This window comes from Gymnodraco acuticeps, unplaced genomic scaffold (genome assembly GCF_902827175.1).
Source record: "Gymnodraco acuticeps unplaced genomic scaffold, fGymAcu1.1, whole genome shotgun sequence".
Taxonomy (NCBI): Eukaryota; Metazoa; Chordata; class Actinopteri; order Perciformes; family Bathydraconidae; genus Gymnodraco; species Gymnodraco acuticeps.
In genome coordinates this window covers 669,137-690,528 of record NW_022991003.1, presented here as the reverse complement: position 1 = coordinate 690,528, position 21,392 = coordinate 669,137, and the positions used below count along the sequence as shown (strand labels likewise).

At 39.9% G+C, this 21,392-nt stretch overlaps 1 protein-coding gene across 2 annotated transcripts; it reads right to left on the bottom strand.

Annotated features, from left to right (window-relative positions):
* Positions 1–609: 609 nt before the first annotated feature.
* snx33 (sorting nexin 33) lies at positions 610–20,928 on the bottom strand. 2 transcript variants are annotated; one of them, XM_034236151.1, is made up of 2 exons: positions 18,608–20,928; positions 610–4,023 (listed from the first exon to the last, which is right to left on the bottom strand). In XM_034236151.1, exons 1-2 carry the CDS (start codon positions 20,046–20,048, stop codon positions 3,770–3,772), a joined length of 1,695 nt encoding a protein of 564 aa, XP_034092042.1. In that variant the 5' UTR covers positions 20,049–20,928; the 3' UTR covers positions 610–3,769. The 2 variants fall into 2 exon arrangements, with proteins under 2 accessions (XP_034092042.1, XP_034092040.1); XM_034236149.1 differs by lacking the exon at positions 610–4,023 and adding an exon at positions 11,392–13,868.
* Positions 20,929–21,392: the final 464 nt, after the last annotated feature.

The window sequence follows — 21,392 nt, the reverse complement described above, 5'->3', positions numbered from 1 at the left end:
TGTCTGCACAAAACTGTATGGCAATCCATCTAACAGTTGTTGAGATATTAGTCTGAAAAAATGATGCCAGCCACAGTGTTGCCATGGTTAAAAACACGGTAACACTTTCTGCTGCAGATAATAGACCTAACAGATTGCCGACTCTTGAACTTGAATTTAATCTTAAGTATTCACATTTCCAGCAAAACCTGAGCATATTTCTTTGTGTCTCAATTATTTTAGTATAACATGACTGCGTCAGTGTGTTTACGTTTAAACAGAAATTTGGATAACAGCTCCTGGGTTCCTTGCTTTGGTTATATTCAGGACAAACTGTTTGTGTGTGTGTGTCATCACATCCTGAGCATGGGTGGAAAAACTGCATGAAAAAACACCACAACAGAGAAAATAACGAATCATTGGATTAAGTGACTACAAGGATTAGTGTCCCAGTTTTTCCTCAATGTTCTCTTTGTAAATTACTACTTAAGAAATGCATTATATGGGTGTTAATAAAATATGATGTTCACATGTTCATATATAAACCAGAATACTTGAGTAGTCTATATAATGTATGCATGGAAACCAACTCACAACATTGCTGCACAAATCCACAAAGAAGAGAGAGAGTTCAGCCTCATTGCTTTTATTAACATTTTTCGGTCCCCTTCCCTTAAATCAAGGGACAAATTACTTACGGAAAAACACCATCTGTTATTTCAGAGATTGAAGCTGAAGCATAGAGTTCCTGCACCTCACCCGCTCACACATTCATGTTAAGAAACAGTCCCCTCTGTGAAATACCTAGCATTTAACTTATCATGCAGCTCTAGAACATGAGAGAAAAGTCTCATTAGGGTTTCAAGCACTTCTTTAATGATTTTCACCCTTTTCCTTTTTCACCTTGCATTTCTTTCTTTTGCCCAAAATCTGTCTTTTTCTGCGCTGTCCTAAAGTTTCTTCATGGAATGTGTTTTTGTTAGATATTCCAAATTCTCTCTTCACATTTTCCTCAGAGTAGAACGGATTCAATTACAAAACCAGACAGCACATTAGATTTTACTTTAACCTAACAAAGTAAAAAAGGAAGCAGAACATGTCTGACTTCTTTGGTCTCGGAGAAACTGCAATTGAGCGCAATTGCTGACAGAAATAAAATAGAAATGCTGAAGTAAGAAAAGGAAATGTTTGTTCAAAAATAGACATAAACAACACCCGATTCAGACAGCAAAGCGTTAAAGGCTGCAGATGTGGGCTGAACAGTACCAGTAACTGAGACACTCATATCTGAGTCACGCACACACTCTCACACACAGGCACATTTGTTTACTGAAACCTGCACTGATCAGCACTTCTTTGTTGTGGCAGAACCATAATAAGGCTTGAAACTCACATTCTGACACTCATAAACACCAGGCAGAGATGTCAGAAAATCCTTTTTCATTTCACCTTTCATCCACACCACTGACAGATCCAACCCTCTTCCATCAAAATGAATAATCAGCTGAGGAATAAACACTGGAAATTGCTCTTGGAGAAGCGTGTTAAGCTCACAAGAAAACACTTCCTTCACTTCTCGAGGTAATGCTGATTATGCAACGCAGACTCCACATTAAACTCTTAGGTTGACATAGTCTCGTCAACCCAAAAGTTGCCATGATTTGTTTTCTTTCTTGTTAAAGAGGATGAGTAATGTTAGTGGAACAACTGTTATTAAGAAATAAACACAAACAGTAGAAAATGAATCCTTACTGTCACTTATAACTCATCCTGTGTGGAAAACTAAATGTAAAGTGTGACACTTCAACATGATCGTAGCTGTAAGAAGTGAAGTAAGATATATTATCTATAGCCTATAATTAAAAGAATATCTCAAAAATGTTGGTAATATGTGTGTTATTTTCCTTGCTGAAAGATGAAAAGATTGAAAGCACTTTGCCTGATATCTGCAGGATCAACTTAATGCTATAGTCAGTGGCTAGTTAGCTTAGCTTAGCATAAAGACTGGAAACAGCTGACTCATTCTGCCTACCAGAAACCAGAATGTGGTTTAACACATAACACAACCAATTAAAGCTTTACACTTTGGTTTCGTACATATTAAATAAATACAAAATATGACCTTTTTAAATAGTGAGACAAGTTTTGGACACAGCCAGTCTAGCTGCTAGCCTGTTTCCAGTCCTCATGATAAGCTAAACTAAGCTAATCCCCTGCTAGTTGAAACCTTTATAGCCCATTCATTTGAGTGGTATCAATCTTCGCATGTAATTTATTGCAAAACTGTGTAAAACTATTGATAAAGTAACTATTTGGGCTTCATTTTTTTTGTCATGACTGTTTGTTAAGCCATATTAACCGTCTACCCGCCACACTAGTCGGGGGAAAGCACAACGCTGGTACACACGCACACAGGTGAGTTGAAAAATGTGTTTGGTGTGTTAGCTCTGCCTATAACCTCTGGCATATCAAACACTGCTGAGTAATAGCAAACAGTGAAATGTCACGCACCCAGTTTCTTAATAGTGGAAATGCAAAGGCAATCAGTCGGACCATAGACTGCATAACCAGTGTGTTAACCTCACTCGTTGACAGACAAATTAAAATAATTGTTGGAACACTGTTCTCTGATATATTGTGACTACACAACTCAGGAAATTGCAATTAAATGCTAAGTCCATCGTCTGCGTCACACAACCAGTTCATTCACCTCAACTGTCTGATAATGTTCATACTTGTAGGCTAGGCAAACCTTCTGCTACATATCAAACATTTTGTGTTACACGATGGAAAAGGCAATTGATCAGCACAGTAGTTCATTTCATTTCACTCACTCACCCACACATAAACACACACCCCACAGTATAACCCACTACTGTATAAAAACATGTGCAAACGTTTTACTAAATGCAACTCATTCGAAATAATTCCCCCTATAAAACACAAGCCATACTACAGACAAATGGTCCATTTAAAAATATTCCATCAGAATGCCTTGGATAAAGTAAAGGCACTTTCTGCATGAAAATCGTAGAAAAATGACATTACTAAACCTGTAACTATTAAACTGAATATCATATCAGTAAGTCTTCCACATGGTGCAAAGTTAAGATATATATTTGTGACTTCTCGAGATACCAGACAAAATTATATGCATTTAATTGCAGTGAACATCTGAGCGAGATGAAGGTGCATTCCCAATGTAATTGTAATTTTGCCAAAAATGATATATTTTCATTGCCAGTGACTGCAATAAAATCCTAAAATGCTATATTGAAGAGCATCTGGAATGTTTTTCTGATGGTGGTTAATGAACCAGAATATTATAGTAGTTTTCCTTGATAATTGTACATTTTGGAAGCTATGAATCAGTCCCAGGAGAATCCAAAGTGCATGATGTTGGAGAGAAGGGGACAAACAGAACCCGTTTCATGGTGTTACACTGTACAATAAAATACAGATTAGGTATAAATCTGTAACCTATATTCATATTTTAATGTTACAATCACCTTAAATTATGTAAAATAAACAATATGTTGCAACATTGCCTATGTGATGTGTATTTCAGAAATATAAAGGTACAGTAGGTCTCAAAATGTTTTGACTTTATATCCGTCAAAGTGAAAGACTGGCTTAGTACGTCATTCCAGTAATTATTGCTTAATGTATCTGCAAGTCTTTTCCAACTCTTCCAATACCACTCAAACCGCCTTGATAAGAGTCGAAATCTTCCTTTTTCCTTCTCTTCTCTAGTTTTTGGCATCTTGAACCAGGCAGCAGTTTGGTGTCTCTACAGACCGTCGTACATGCGCAGGGTGCGCTCCAGTTGCTGCACAACGCGCTGGTAAAAGGCTATCTGCTCCGTGAGGTAGGCCTGCATCATCTGTTTGAAGTCCACCTCTCGCTGCTGGTGGAAGTGGCTCATCTCCGCCTGCAGGGCAAAGCCAACTGTCCGGCAGCGTTTCCTGATGCCATCGGCCTCGCCCTGGTCCATCTTCCCCTCGTCACTCATCCGCTGGCTCTCCTTCACCTTGGCGAAGGCACCTGGGATAAGGTTAAAAGGTTATATAATTTAAAAACAGTATTTTATATTATAAACAAAACACTTATGTGTCAATATTGGTAGATGTATAGTACGATACGATAACGATAATACTTTATTGGTCAGATCGAGTCTGAAATTTGACTTGCATCACATATTGCATTGAATATAGGCTAAGGCCATCGTAATGTTAATAACAGAAAAGGTTATCGTAGGTGGTATGTGGTGATTCACTTTCTGTTTAACTTTTTGAGATATCCATCTCTTAGATGTCTGCCTCCACCCACAGACAAATATTGTGTCCTCGATATGCAGCTCGTTTTGCTTTTATATCCTGCTTGAGTTGTTTGTTAAATTGATCATGAATGACTGAGATTGGTGGTTTGTCCTCTTTATGCAGCGTCAATCACTGGCAACACATTTATCAACCCTTCATTTGGAGTAGATTATGACTACCGACAGACTTTTCTTTCAACTTAGTTATGGAAAATGCTTTCCTTTTGTAACCAGCAGAAATCCTATACATGTGAATGTGCCTATTATGACATTGTACGTCCTGGATTGTGACTATTGCAATCTGGCTACTGGCATTTTTAGCGGGTTAGTTGTGTTTGGGTTGGACTGGCCTTTAGAGTCACCAAAAACTATTTTCAGACAATCTAAAAATGCATTTGTACCAATAAAATGCAGCGATGATAGAGGCAGTGAAAAGCTGTAAAATGTGCTTCTGATTAAACTATAAAAATAAAAACCGTAAAGCACATTTTGTCATAAAAGATAACTATAGTTAAAAACCGTCTCAGATTTTGATTGCTCTTCTGGCTTTGGGTGAGTCTGGATTACTTTACGTTGTGCTAGCTATATGGAAGGGAAATAAAATGCTACAGTAATGCTATACAAATATCTCCGTCATGGAAGTCAGCAGTAAAAAATAACTTTTCCCCTATACTCCAGTGAAGCTGTACACTTTATAGGTAAAGCAGGGAACAAACCACACAATTACTTTTTGTTTCATTGCATACTTAAATGTTTAGTTTCAGTTTGATGCAGAAAAAGTTGTAACCACATTCACACAGACTGAATGACGTACATAGCAGCCTAATGGCATGTCGCTCTGCTGCATTTCCCACCAGATTAGAGAGTCTGTCTCATACGAGCTGATCTCTCAATCAACATCGGCACCTCAGTTGTTTCCCCGACTCAGACTGCAAGGAATCTGGGTGTGACCCTAGATAACAACCTTCACTGCAAACATCGCTGCTACAACCCGTTGCTGCAGATACACGCTTTACAACATCAGGAAGATACGTCCCCAGCTGACACAGAAAGCAACGCAGGTTCTGGTCCAGGCTCTCGTCATCTCACGCCTAGACTACTGCAACTCCCTCCTGGCTGGTCTACCTGCATGTGCCATCCGACCTCTGCAGCTCACCCAGAATGCAGCGGCTCGTCTGGTCTTCAACCTTCCTAAATGTTCCCACACCACTCCGCTCCTCCGCTCCCTTCACTGGCTTCCGGTAACTGCTAGAATCCACTTCAAGACACTGGTACTTGCGTACCATGCTGCGAATGGATCTGGCCCTTCGTATATCCAGGACATGGTTAAACCGTACACCCCAGCGCGTGCACTACGCTCTGCATCAGCCAAACGACTCGCTGCACCCTCGCTGCGAGGGGGACCCAAGTTCCCATCAGCAAAAACACGTGGGTTTGCTGTCCTGGCTCCAAGATGGTGGAATGAGCTCCCCATTGACATCAGGACAGCAGATAGCTTGCACATCTTCCGGCGCAAACTGAAAACTCATCTCTTTCGACTCCACTTCGAGCGATAGATTTATTAACAAAGCACTTATATACTAATAAAGGACTGGCTTATCTAAAGCCAGTTGAGTAGCACTTGAAATGTTTGGCTCTATGAAACCTGATGTACTTATATGATTCTGTTTTCTTCAAGGTTATGTCTTCCTGGTCGAATGTACTTATTGTAAGTCGCTTTGGATAAAAGCGTCAGCTAAATGCAATGCAATGTAATGTAATGTAATGTAATCTCCATACCAGGAAGAATACTGACTTTAGACATGTATAAGCTAGCTAGCAGTACTAGTTTGGACAGGCTAGTTGTTCTGTCTTTAATGTATCCACTGCACGTTGTATGCATTAACTCTATATGTCAGTTCATGCCTTAGATTTTGTATGGAATTCATGGCAGAAGTCTGGGAAAGCATGAACAGCACCTTCAGTCTGTTCCAGCGAGGAGGCGTGTGGAGTAGTCAGTGGCATTGACCTACATTCATGAATTCAGTTTTCCACATGAGAGGAGAATGTGCATCACCAGAGAGCATGTCTGTGGGACATAAAGGAAAGGAGCTCATGGTTGTGTGTGCAGCGGGGATTTATGGGGGGTGGATCTTTGGATCAGCTATTGCACAATCTCATCACAAAGATGCATTCTTCCTCGCAGCTAAATCTGCTCTCTATATTGCAAAACTGAGTTACATGACACAAGTCACCAAAAAATATGGTTGGATTTAAAACCAGGCTGTTTTGGTTTGCTTCTATTCTTAAACCCAATTATTTCAACATGTTCGGATCAGATAATGCTTCCTTGCAGCTAAATCTGCTCTCTAACTCGATGCAATTAACACAATTAAAGCCCAAAAACCATACTTAAAGAAAATAATTATAGAAAAAACCAAAGCTGTTTAAGTTTCCTTCTTTTCTAAAATCCAATCCTTCTCTCCCAGGCTGCCAGAGGGCCTAGGTATAAAAGTCACGGCTCGCCACTGTGCTCTATGATACATGACCAGTGGTCTAGAAAGTCACCAGATTTGTTTATCTTGCCCAACCAGACTGGCGACCGCATGCTTTATGGCTGTGGTGGCCAAAGAGAGGATTGCACTATTTCACATGTGACAGCTTCATGGGTCTGTGCCAGCTAGATATTAGTGCTCAGCGGGGGATTAAGAAAGACACGAACAGTGTGAGCTGAAACAACATAAATAAGGCTTTCTAGCATGGTTTCTGCAGGGTTCACTTAGTTAAATGTCACCATGAGTGAATATTCAATGTCATGATCATACTTTCCAAAGTGTCTTTTAAACCAGAGAGGACAAAATGGCCTAGAACTATTTATTATGATAAACTTTATTTTACTACTTACCAACAGTGCATAAAGCAGGCCCTGATGATATAATTATTTAAATAAATGCAACCTGGAATTGCGAAAGTGGCAGTAAACGTGAATGGATGATTGACCAATTCAAAATAAAGTTTTCTGCCAAACTCAACACTAGCCCTTCATTACATAATTGCTTTATAACGAGCGGGCTGTATTAACAGTGTTAGCTACAGGCCTGTTATACAACATGACCGCATATGCCTATAATATTTACACATTTTGAAAAGGAAATGCCTTTTTAGAAGAAGATTGTCCTTCATAAGACCTGCAGATACCCTGTCTAGTTTATTAAGTCATACAGTATGTGTATAGAAGAAGAAGAATGAGGACGGTGGAGATTCATTACGGCCACAACCCTGTGGGGAATTGAACTCAGGCATCTGCTAAATTCCCCATTCCCACAGCCCGAGGTCACTGCAGAGTGAATTCAGGAAGTTCAGCACTTCATCTACCTTCTGTCCGTTTTACACAAACAATAAACTAAGAACGGAAGTCTCTCTTTAAGATATTTGTATTTGTTTATGTGTGTTGCTTGGGTTCTTTTATGTCTGTCGAAATGTCCCAATCCCTTCTCTTAAGCATGACTTTTCTCCACAGACTGAAGGCTCTTCTAAGATCCAAACATTTGCAGAAAGCAGTTTCAAGTTCTTTAAATGTGTTTAATCTGAACTCCTTCTCATCTGGGACCATGATTTCCAGTCACAGCTATTTAAATAATTCTTCCTGTTTAAAAATAAAGGTGTCATTAAACTGAAGTGGAGCCGTTTAAGTTGAGGCTTGTTAGTATAAATGATCATTCCCCTTTTAATTTGTATTTAATCAGACAGGATAAAAATAACATTGGTTGATAGGTGGTGTCGTAGAATTAACTTTTGCGATATTATTGAAATGGCTCTCTTGAGTCATCAGATCAGCTAGTAAACTGAAAAAAGTTTAAATCAAAATGTTTGCACACATTGCAATAAAAAAACATGGCGTTCCTATTTGTTGTCAGAAAAAATCAAAAAGAATATCCCCTTGCAACAAAAAAATGGTTTGTTCCGAAACCATATGACCTGCGTCACATGATGGATCTCAGTGGCAGCCATTTTCAATGCATACTAGTTAGTGTCCTCTCGTTTTTTTAAACATGTTATCTTTAATAGTGTATTGTCAAGGAGAATATAAATCGAACAATGCCATGCATTGAAATGGGCTAAAATAGGGAAGATGTCAACTATCTTACCTGTTTAACTAAGTTTCCCAAAGTACGGCCAAGTTGATGTGACCCTACTTGGATCACTGGGTAAATATCGTTTCCCTTAAAATACCCAAATTCTTAAAGCTTTGCGTTGGTTTCTATGGTTTGCTTTATGTACAAAGCCATTACTTATTTACTATTGTGTTTATGTCAACGGTGCCACCAATTATAGAATGACTTATAACCTGTTCGTCCAAAAGACTTGGCCATTAGGAAAATGGAATTTAAAATTCAAGATACACTCCTTCAAAGGTTGTACCTTCCTTTAAGAGGTTAAGTTGGATACAATCACCAATTATGAAAACATTGCTTACTAAAACCCTTTATCTTCTTTCATTTCCAAATACTGCCAGGACTCTCTGTAATGTAAAATAAACAAATCTGTGATTTTGGACCAAAGATATCAAACACAGGAAGACCTAACGTGACTGACTAAGATTAGTGGATGTTATTCACAATGGAAAGTTGAGTAAACAGAAAAAGAATTCAACAGAGGACAAATGAGGCTTGTCACCACAAAACACTGAGTGTGTGTGTGTGTGTGTGTGTGTGTGTGTGTGTGTGTGTGTGTGTGTGTTGTGTGTGTGTGTGTTGTGTTGTGTGTGTGTGTGTGTGTGTGTGTGTGTGTGTGTGTGTGTGTGTGTGTGTGTGTGTGTGTGTGTGTGGTGTGTGTGTGGTGTGTGTGTGTGTGTGTGTGTGTGTGTGTGTGTGTGTGTGTGTGTGTGTGTGTGTGTGTGTGTGTGTGTGTGTGTGTGTGTGTGTGTGTGTGTGTGTGTGTGTGTGTGTGTGTGACGTCTGAGTCAAGCACCACAGAGGACTGATAACTAAGGCGTTTGTTCTCAGTCAAGGAAAACCCCAACAAAAAGGCTTCTTACTAAAATATTGCTGTTACACAATGTTTTCTTAGCTAAAGTAACAGCATACATTTGCAAACTATAGGTGAATCCATGTGAAATAGGGGCAAACGGCTTACTGACAAAGAACTTGTAGGGTGATCTGCAAGTAAACACATGCTAACGCTAACCAGTTGCATTAGCTCTTTAACCTTATTTCGGTTTGATCTGTACTCTGTGGCTTTGTTCCTCTTATAGTTTTACAATATTCATTTCAATAAGGTTATTCCGAAGGTAAAACACATAGCTGTTTACTTCTTATGGGTGAAAATAATAAGTAGGGTAATGAAAGTGGGAGAAAAAAGCTAAGCTAAGAAAGCTAACTAGCTAACACACATATTGCGGTCAGAACTGTCTCATGGGTGAAATCACTGGCGATGTTTCCATTTAAAAAAAGCAAACTAAGTAAATACTGAAATTAAAAGGGACAGAATAATTTAAGTACAGAAGGAAGGGAAGTAAAAAATACAGGACAAAAGATTGCAAAAGTGCAGAAAATCTGGAAAGGGAGTCTTTAGAAGAGAAGAGAAACTGAAACACAGCTTCAAGAATGCATGACAGGGTCAAAAGTACAGCCAGCGTTTAATGTGGGCCTTAAAAGCCTCACGGATACACAAACATGAGAAAACCCCACTGCTTATAGTGTTTATCCCACCAAATCAGATACAGATCAAAACAGAGAGCGTTCATGTCCCCAGCTGGAATCTGCTTCCAACTGCTTTTAGCCATCTCAAGTATAGGCTACCCTTTGTCAATTTATCTTTGGGGGTAATTTGCTATGGGACACTGAAACAAATGCTTCCAATCGTTTGATTTTTTGTATCACTCCGAGGGATGTGGAGACACAACCACCCTCTATGGCCTGCAAGGGGGAATTACTTACCAGAAATGCTTAATCTGTGATCAGTCAATTTATTCTGCACACATGATATAACTTTTGGCACATCTAGTTTTTTTACCGTGACTGCAACGGTGCTTACATAAATAAGACGGTGAGATTCCAATGGCTCCAATTGAAGTTCTTAATTGAATCCATGCATAGCAACAGATGTTCTGTACTTATTTCGCTCAGAGAATCTGATCTAAAACACTATAGTGTACTACACTTCCACACAGATGCTCTTTTAAATCTAGGCCGATGTCAGACATGTTCCTATCAAGATGGATTTGATTTTAAAGAGAGAAATGCTCATCACTGATCTTGAAGGGTAATATAATTCATCACTGCTGTTAATAGTCCCCAGTATTATATAACATAACTCAGCAAAGGGATTTATGTCATTATTTTTCAGCTATTTGTATGCTGTCACAGTGAAATCAAAAGTTGGACTTGATATGGAAATGTTATGGGATTTTAAGCTGCGACCGGGAACAAAAAATAACTATATTATGAGTTAACATGAACTAATAAATTACTACAAAGGTGTCAACATTAACTGGGACATCAGTACTCCTTGGTATAACTTATCACTTTTACTCTAATCTTTGAGAGACAAGAGTAATGATTCCTTAAATTCCTTAAAGTCTTAAGGCTTTCTGTTCCTTTTCTGATGGTGCAATTAATTTATAACAGTTTCATTACCTTTGTCAAAGAACAGATGTCTTTCTTGTATTGCTTTGAGTCTACCATGGAACTATTGTTCACTGCGTAGTGTTGCAATTACTTGAGAGAGAGACAAAGTTATCCCTGTGATGAAAGACAATTGGATGATCACAATGTAAATAAATTGGGCTTTCAAATGCAATAAATTATTTCCAGCATCAGGATATCCAGCCTCAAATGACATACCATATGAAATTAAATACTTGATCTGATGACAAAAGTTTTCCATTGTCCTATATTTTATGATGCTTTTTTGCGTAACACAAGAAAAGACCAGAGAATGCAATAGCTAACAATGCTGTCCTCTGAGGGATGGTGTCGCCATGTGAACCACAGGCATCGTTACCATGTCAGTGCTACCATGACAACAGCTCTGAGCAGATAAATCTCTCTGACGCTTAAAGGGGCCCTATTATACTCATTTTCAGGTTCATATGTATTTAGTGCCTCTACAGTGACATGTTTACATGCTTTAATGTCCAGAAAGCGCTTTATTTAACTCCTACTTCCTGTGCTGCAGCAGGGCCAGAGCCCAGTCTACTCTGATTGGTTAGTTGGCTGGCTCTGTCGTGATTGGTCAACTGCTTAGAGATGTCTCGCCCCTAGCTAATAGAAGCGTAACTGCTACGTACGTAGTGATGTTACTATGTTGCGGAAGTAAATAATAGAGTCCAATCAATGCATTTCAGGCAGATTTAGAGGCACAAAACCTATATAACACACTTAGGAAAAGTGAAAACCCTGAAAAGCATAATAGGGCCCCTTTAAAGCTGTATTGCTGTCAGTGGAGGTAACATATAAGGATACTTTTGGGGTAAATGCTCCCTTTTAGCTGAACACTTGTAGCAAAACAGAGACAAAGAATATAACGTTTTAGTTTTTGGTTACTTTAGCTGCACTGAAGCTCAAAGGGCAGATACACAGTGAAAGTATGACCTAACTAGTGGATGTGATGCCAAAGAATGAATTGATCATAGCATAAACAGATACAGATGTCTAACATTACCTCTATTTTCCATTTATTCACAACAATACAAGCACTCTATCTCCAAAACCATTGTTATTGAATAAGGGACAGGTCACCCAAAATCAGAAATTAATAACCCTTCCGTGCTGTTTCTCAATTGAAATGCTGACAACAACGTCTGTGAATTATCTTGAATAATCAGGTCATGATATCTGGAAGAAAATGTGAGCCCTATGAGCACCAAAAGCTGAGCACCATCTGGTTTCCTTTTCTATTTTTCTTTACTTCCATTATTTTTGAGAGAAGATAGACAACTCTGTGGCTGATTTCCCTAAATCAAGACTGATAAATACAGGTCAAAATAAATATGTACTTTTGATTTTGGGGTGAACTGTCCCTTTAAGGGTTGATGGAGATTCAAGCCCTTCTCAGCACGCATTGAGCAAGAAACTTGGTACAATCTTGACAGGTTGCCAGTCAATCACAAGGCTAAAACATACAGAAAGACAAACACATCCATATCTACATGCTTTTTGGATTAACCCGAACAGCAGTTACTTTCCTAAGACATACTTTAAAACCAGGATATGCTATATTACGATATACACAATCTAAATTGATATAGTTTCATTACAAGATATCGATATAATATCAATATATTGCCACACAATTACATGCATTGTTTTCGCTAATTATGTGTCCAATTCAATGATGTTGCATTGTTTTAAGGCAAATGTCGGACAAAGGTTGACATTGGCATAACCTCACTGCTTATGCCAAACAGTGGTCCCATTGAAATGAATCAGGAGGCTGCATTTGATCTCAACCAAGGGCTATTGTTTGTCTGATCATGGCCTTAATAGCTACTGGAAACGACAGAAGCTAGCTACGATAGAAAGCTATCATTTATTCTCCTTTGTGAAGCATCGTCTCAACTCTTTTATAATTGAGGTTTTGAATATTGGTGGTGTTGTATTAGACCGCATTGTACTCTGAAAGGTAAAAATGTGTTATCAAATTACTGCTGTTTTTATGAGTGGGACAGAATATATAAAAAAAGTTATGTGGAGCAGCTATAGCACTAGTCATTCAATATAAGCTTACTCTCTTACTTCATGTCTTTTTCAGTCTTATGACACCTAACCACACAATGTGAGAAGAGGGAGGCGGCGGTGGTAAAGACTGAGTTCTTGGAGACATCTGTAATCTCCTTCAGTGTGAAACAGCAGTGCACTGGGCCAACACGGGCAGGAATGCAGAAGCATGTGGATAGACAGTATGTGTGAAGACGAAAGCCTTTGTCAAGATTTATGAGTTAGCAAATAGGAGAGAGAAAACATTTGCTCTCCATAGTCACCACAGACAGCTATGTGAACTGTAGCCAACAAAACAACATACAATCAATGTTTAAACAGGTGCAATAACTGGGCCATGGCACGTTCCTGAAACCCTAGCCTGGGGTTCTACCTGCTGACAGAGCATTCTTTTCTGGTGTGTTTTCTTGAATGTTAATCGGTAACATGTTTGTCAGAAAATATAAACACGGCATGAGTTAGCACTTTGGAAACTAAACAACATTGATTGAATACTGTTCAGATAAAAATGCATTTAAAAGCAGGCAGAATCCCAAAGTTAAGACAACCCCCTGTTGCAGATGAAGGGGGAAACTGATAGAGCCTGCATGTGGTGTAATGTGTTGCCATATGGAGGACAACTAAACTCTTGTCCAGATTAAAGTCTGGCTTGCTTGCTGGCTTGCTGGCTTGCTGGCTTGCTGGCTTGCTGGCTTGCTGGCTTGCTGGCTTGCTGGCTTGCTGGCTTGCTGGCTTGCTGGCTTGCTGGCTTGCTGGCTTGCTGGCTTGCTGGCTTGCTGGCTTGCTGGCTTGCTGGCTTGCTGGCTTGCTGGCTTGCTGGATGCGTCCCAGGGGATCTGGCTCATTCTCAAACTGAATAATTGTCTGCACTGCTGTGGATCACACAAACACCACTCATTATTTTCTTAAGAACAATCCAAATGTCCGAAAAATGTGTCAAGATAAAATGAGAACAGCTTAGGTCTGGTGTATGTGCTGCATATTCCCACATCACATTTGTCATGGCTTTTGCTTTGGTGTGAGGCCATAATTCCAAAGTGGCGTTTCCAAGCCAGCCCACAAAGTCAAATGTATTCATCACCGCTTTTGTTGTTATCCACAGGAATTGAACTGTAACTTTGCCTTTCTTTCCTCAACAAGTCATTCTAGGGACACAGGTGACGCAGATCCAGATCCAACGCCTCAGATTTCATCTTCAAACACATGTGATCAGATCGGACTGATACCCTCACCGTGGGGCGGGTTGGTTTCACTCTATTGTGAACCCTTTTGTGTTTATTCAAAGCCTTCGTGAGGTGGTTTGTCTCAGATAAGTACCTCCGTTTTTTGCCAGGTAACAAAACCTACAGAACATGATAACTGATATTCTTGCACAAATACCTTACACGTTACAATTGCTGAAGAAAATGTCATATTGAAGACCAGTTTGATGGCCTGAAAAGTGAAGCCAATAGTGAAGTGACTACAGTAGCATTTCCTCTAATATCCAGCAGGAAGCAAATAAGCTAGTAGCAAGAAGAAGTCCGATTTGAATGGAAGTCTATAAGGAAATGACCCTACTTCCTTCTTGATTTATTACTTTAGAAAACCTTTTACTGATGACTTTATGTTTGCAATCACCAGTGTAAAGTATTTTTCAACACAGCATGATGTTCATTTGGTAAATGATGACCCCTTTAGAGTAAGATATACAATAAAGCAGGGTATGCTTTAGGTTGGGTCTACCTTGTGATGATGTGGCCCTACTTTGGAACTAAGCAATCTGCGTGTTTTCTGTGTTATCGTCCATGAGCCCATCAAAGCATGCTGTATGTTTATTAAGGTTAATTTTCACAATTGAGTGACCTAAAAATGACTGTTCATTATTTGGCTGTACATTGCTCTACTCTATTGTGTCCATTCTGGGTCCAAAAAACCAAGATGAAAACAGTCAAACGACCAAGGCCCCAAAACTGTAGTCCACAAAGCAATGGGTGACGTTACGCTGACTATGTCCACGTCTTACATAAAGTCTATGATTGATTCAAGACAAGCTTAGTTTATGGTTATGTACAATAATTCAATAGAGACAGCATATTGTATTTCCATGGGTTACCAAATAATAAATGAACCCCTGCTCACATCTGGCCCTCACAATGAAGCCTCGTAGGCCCTCTATTCTATAAGAATGGAATGTATTTAATCCTATAGATCAAGATGTTCGATTGTGTTCAAAAGAGATCAAAGTCTTTGGGATTCATTTTGGCAGGGTTTCAAAGTGCAGCAGAGCACTGTTAGGAGTCCACGCCTTGAGACCAGACTAGATTTACTTTCTCCATTATTGAAACCAGGGCAGCTGCCCAGACAGCTGATATGGGTACTTTCTTTTGAGAAAGAAAATAAAACAGACATGAAGTGGATAACGAAACAGTGACAGAATGACTTCTAGATTGAGCAAAAGCCGAGACCAACAGAGAAGTAAGTCAGGACAGAACTGAGAAAAGTGGAGAAAGAGATGTTTGCAGCACTCCCTGACATGTTGACGCCAATCCCCTAAATCTTCTCCCTGTATCCTTTTTATCAAGGCCACATGCAGTCGCTACCCCGCATCACATCTCATAGAGAGTTAACATTCCTGTAGTTCACATGCTCAACAGGATCACAGTTAGAAACAACTATTATAGAACTCGGTGAGGCAAAAAAAGCAGCAATGAGGACCTGAGGAGGAGGAGGAGATCACCGGAAAAGCTTGACCTCAGTTCTGTGGGATCTGAGTGTTGCCACAGCTGTATGTGGTTCAGCAGAACAAGTCACATCAAGGGGATTCATCTGGAGGAAGACCCGGAAAAGGTCCCTGCCTTCAAAAACACGCTGCTACACAACCTCCTCGAGGACAGTATGTGTTGTCTCGCGTCAAGGTTGGGTACAAAAAATTAAAAACACTGTTTCCAATACCAAACTAGGGCTGCTCGATTATGGCAAAAATCATAATCTCGATTGTTTGGGTCAATAATTGATATCACGATTATTAAAAGCGATTATCCATTTACTTTGAAAACATCAATTTATTGGAGAAAAGAAATGTGAACGGTATGTTTTTAACAGTTGATTACCCTGAACTTTAAGTATAACTCAACTGAAAAAACAATTTTTAAAAAAGTAATAAAAAGAAAAACAGTAATAATAATAAAAAAATAATCGTTTTATTTCGATTACGTTGTTTTCGTAATCGTTGCAAGCCATAATCGTAATTGCGATTAAAATACGATTAATTGAGCAGCCCTATACCAAACCTAATTTTAGTTCACCTTTTACTTAAAAAGAAAAAACTGTTGCTTTGGAGTATAACCATTTTATACAAATTATTTTTAAAAAATAAGCCAAGTTTGTCTAAATAAAGCCAGGGTACAAGATATTTGCCTATGTCAAATAGTCTAAACTTTGCACATGTTTGATTTAAATTAAGAAAAACTTGTTTAAAGAGTAAGTACGCCAGAAGAGGGGGCATTTGTTGTCATATTTTCTTCCAAAAAAAGAACCAAATGAATGATTGAATGCTACATTTCAGCGTGTGTGTGTGTGCGTGCGTGCGTGCGTGCGTGCTTGTTATTGTTTATGCGCTAAACATTTCATTTCGAAGAGGGTAAACATGTTGTTTCTCCCTAAAAAGAAAGTGATTTTTAAATGATCAATTTGACAAATTACAGGGGGACAGATTGTTCTTCCTGACCCTGGTGGTATGTAGACAAGCAGATTATGGATATTAGGGATATCCACCTTTGTCATCCCGATAAAATAAGTGTGAATCAAATGTCCTCTGTGGTTTTATAGTATTTCGAATATTTTAGAGCCAGACCTATAAAGACTTTTGCACAGAAAACGATCTGCCCCACCAAGGTTGAATGATATCATTGCTGAGTTTGTGAGTTGAGTGGACTGACCCTTTAATATGATATATCAGAAGGCTTTGTTTTTCTCATGTATCCGTGGGTGGAGTGGCTACATGTCACTAATCTGAATGGTATCACAGATGACCTCTGGGATAATGATCGCCAGCTGTTTGAAGTAGGATAATAATATTTACTGTACACTCCTGGCAGCATCCCTTTCCTTCCTCTGTAACTAACGCCAACAGCTGATACAGTTATTTGTTTGAGAACTGATACAGAGCGCTGATACGTCAAAGCTCTCACTGTCTTGGACCACGTCTAACAGGCTCACGAGAGGAGAGGCATGACAGTGCAGCATATTTCACCACGAGGTTTATGAAAATCAGCTGTCATAAACACCGTTGCAGAGTATTCAAATCTGCTATATTACTATTACAGGAAAATGCTAGCTTTATGGTTTGCAGGTTACTGACTAACCAGCGTTATGCTAATTCCTGACAGTCAAACAACAAGCCATTGATTCCAGTGATGGCGTGGCCATTTTGAACACATATAAACAGTATAACTCCAACATTAGCTGCTACGAGTACCAGTTCTCAATGTGGGCATTTATGCTTACACACAGTTGTGAGTGCTGACAACTGGAAACAAGCTGAACCACTTCTTGAAAAGTAGTCACATGAGTTAAAATGACATCACATATCAATGAGCCACTCCCTGCCGATTACACTCAGGTGCCGTTGTCTCATCATGACAGTTAGTTGTAAAATAACACCACAAAAAACCTCTTGCCCATTTATCTCGTACATTTTTAGACAGAGCCAAGAGGAGTCTAAGTTGAGCTTCCAAAAGAAATGCACACAATTTAAACACAAGGTAAATTGTCAATATCACTTCAATCTCCTAGAACCACGCTGAATTATGTCAGTATTATAAAGAGCTATTGAAACTAATAAAGTCACTATGACTATTACACTTGAGGTGTGATTCCATAATGGAGAAAATTAGTGATTATTTGTTCTAATACTTTGCCCAGGTTGTTTAAGTCAGTCATTATTATGAAAGTATTTGTTGAACCGAGAGAATTTGGTCGTATGTGTGTGTTTTGTTCTGGTTGGGTTGGGGTCAATGAGGTGGAACAGTTGACCTCATATTCATCCCAGACTGACTGCAACACATCCGACAATATGTTCCATTCCTGGGTTCAAATGTCACTTGTCTCTGCATGTGTTTGTCTGTGAGAAGGGGAGATGACCTAACCTGTCATCCGTAACAAAATATAGGACAGTTTGAGAGAAAAATGTGATCACTGGCCATAAGGTCATTGCTACTTAGCAGACATACTGATATATTACTAAAGCTTTTGCAACACTTCTTGCTGCTGCTTGTCTCAATTTAAAAGTGATTCGTCGCCTGTTACAGAGTTATAATTGGTGTGTGTGACTGAGAGTTCATGATAATCAACTTACACCTTTTGATAAATGCTAATTGCTGTGCTATGAAATTATGTAATTATGGGTCCTGATGGCTGGAAAAATATCTGCCTTTGGACAGTAAAACATGAATGAAGCTGCAGGAAATCAAATCAGATGGAAGGCTGAGGACTCATCCAAACATCTGTGTGGATTATGAAAGTAATCACCATTCACATGTTGTAGTTTCCCTGTAATGTAATGTAATGAAATACAGAAGGACATAAAATACATTTCTCACACACTGAAACTTCTCATATATGATTTTACCTTTCTGTAGATGAATAATGTCCGGGAAGTTGGCGAGCAGGCCTTGGTAGAGGGACAGCTTGTCCAGCATAAGGAAGAGGTCATTCTTAGGTTGCTCTGCGAACAGCTCTCCAATGTTCTCGTAGGTGCGGCCCGTATGGGAGATGGCTTTGTTGAGATTCTCTGAGCTGTTGGGAGGGTCCAGCGTGAACGCATGGCTGATAGATTGGAAAGAATTTCCCAGCCGCTGGAACTCCTTCCTGAACCCACCCAGGTGTTTACGAACCAGCTCCGAAGCAACATGTGTGAGCTGCAAAACGCTGTCATCCATTTTCTTAGCAAAGGCCTTGAAGGTGTCGATGCGCTCCTCTACATCCTGAAGGTCCTGGTGCTCGTTGGGGATCTGAAGGGTCAGCATGAAATGGGCACCAACCATCTCGTCCTTTTCTTGCCGCCTCTTGCCCAATTTCCACTGCTTGTCATCAGTACACATTAGAAAGTGCTCTAAGCCTTCATACTGGGAGAGTACTGGGTGACTGGTCATGTGGTTCATCCACAGTATCAGTCGCCTTTTGCGCTTCTCGATGAAGTCTTCCTCAAATCGCCCCGTGGCCTGCTTCTCAGGCAGGTGAGGCACGGAGATCACAGTGAACTTGTGCAGTAAGCGGTTGTACAGCCAGTCAAAATGTTTGTAGCGTCTGTACACGGCACGCCCTATGTGGCTCGGCGTGACACGGTAGGAAATGTACGTCTTGATACCCTTGAACTTTGTCTGTTTTGTGGGGTCTTCGACGGAACAGGAGAAAGGCTTTGGGCTCGCCTGCCAAACTGGCCCCAATTGACCCATCTCAATGGTGTATGACTCAGCTATCTTCGCCATCATGGGTACATCCCCCAACACAAACGCTTCCACCCCTGAGCGGACAAAGCTGGAAAACCTGTTCAAGTTCCTGCCCACCACGCTGCCTTTCCTCGAGCCGGAGATGCTGTCCTGTCTCTCCATGTGTGGTTTGGCCCGGTAGTGCACATTGGGATTGTTTGACAGTGGGCTGTGATGGGGGTGTCCATTGGCCCCAGGGCTCCTGTGGTCACCATCGTCCACAACCGTCGACCTGTCATCCCAGTCGTCCCAGTCATCATCATCATCTTCATCATTGTCGTAGATATTCGATTGCAAAGTCAAAGAGGTGTTTGGGGTTGATGATGATAAAAAGGAGGAGTCATTTCCCAAAGACCCTGCTGGGCTGATGGAGCAGTTTGTCACGTTAGAGTTTGAGCGAGTGCGAATAACTTCCACATAGGATGCTGGGAAGAGACCCTTCTCCCCTCGGCTGTTCTCCCCTTGAAACCATCCGTCCACCGAGTTCTCGTCGAAGATAACCAGCTCCTCATTCTCCTGGATACTGATCTCCTCTTTGTTTTCACTTTGGAAAGTGTAGAGTGCTTTGGCTTTCGCTGACATCTTGATTCTCCAGTGGGTCCAACAGCAAGAAAAACCTACATGCACATAGTGCCTAGAGTATAATTATGCTACTGTTTTGGAAACATCTGACACTAGCTCACTTTAATAATTAAACTCGTCTCAAATTACATGGCAGCTGTTGGATCAGGTGTCACAGTAGTCTATGACTTTAGTAAATTGAATAATCTGACACTTAGAATAAACAGGAGAAGACAACAGTTGTGTAAAACTATTACTTCTATCCGCCAAAAAAGTCTAAAATATACCTACTGTGACCACTAGCATCCTCAGCCCATTGAGGCTCTATTGTCCTGTGCTTAAAAGTCTAACAACAACGTCAGGCTGTAAATGTGTTATAACTCAATAACTTCCTCATAACATTCCTCTCTTCCTCTCTTTACATCACAAATACAACAGGTACAAAACTGGTTTCACCGAAGAGCTCCTCCATAAGCACCGTGGGTTGTTTTAATCCTTCAGAAACGGTACTGCAGCCTCGCTTTGTTCACTTGTCGGACCCTTGTTTGCCATTACAGATCCTAAAACGTTCCTTGATGAAAACATCCGGGAAACAAAGTGCCCCGGCGTGGAGAAAAACAGAGGGATGAGTAATGGTATCCCGGTGCATTGTGAGCCTGCTCCGCAGTCCCTCAGACTAATACTTGCAGCGTTTCCCTTGTAAACAGGTTCCTGCGCATCTTCAGTCGATGCTTTAAATTGGAAAATAAAGCAACATCAGAAACCAACCAATGTCCTGCTAAAAAGTATCAACACACATCTCTGGCCAGTGTTGTTTCTTGGGGTTTATTCCTGTGCGAGCCGCAACAAAGTAACTCTTTCCATGACGATAGGCTTGGACAATTGAAGGCAAGTTCTCTTTTTTTTCATCAGATCCTTTATATTCTTTGTAGAGGAGAAACTGGCTCAACATCGCCCCCTACAGGAGGAACACATTACTTACAACTCGCAACACACATTACAAACTAAAAGACTACTACAAACAACGACACACAGTTTTCAGAAAAATATGATAAAGCTGGTGATTAAGTAGTAAAAGCAGTATTGGAATAATTTCTTACGTTCATATTTTTAAGATACTAGTACACTAGTTAATTTAAATAAGCCCTATCAGCTGCAGCATTGAAATTATCTGATAATAATAAATCCAATTATATAATGTAGGCCTATATTATTCTAAAATGGTCCATTTTGCATGATGAATACTTTTATTTTAAGAACATGTTGATGCTAATATTTAAATATGTTTTTCTCAGGCCTAAGTGCATTTTGAATGCATGACTTATTACTGAATGCTGGGTTCGAACAACAAAAATGCATTAAAAA

What these genes read in the sequence shown, in the direction of transcription:
- snx33 (XM_034236149.1), bottom strand. Translation starts at nt 20,048, where the DNA reads ATGTCAGCGAAAGCCAAAGCACTCTACACTTTCCAAAGTGAAAACAAA. An exon ending in CATTATTCATCTACAGAAAG is followed by an intron (nt 13,869 to 18,607) that starts GTAAAATCATAT and finishes TGTGATCCACAG; the next exon opens with CAGTGCAGACAATTATTCAG.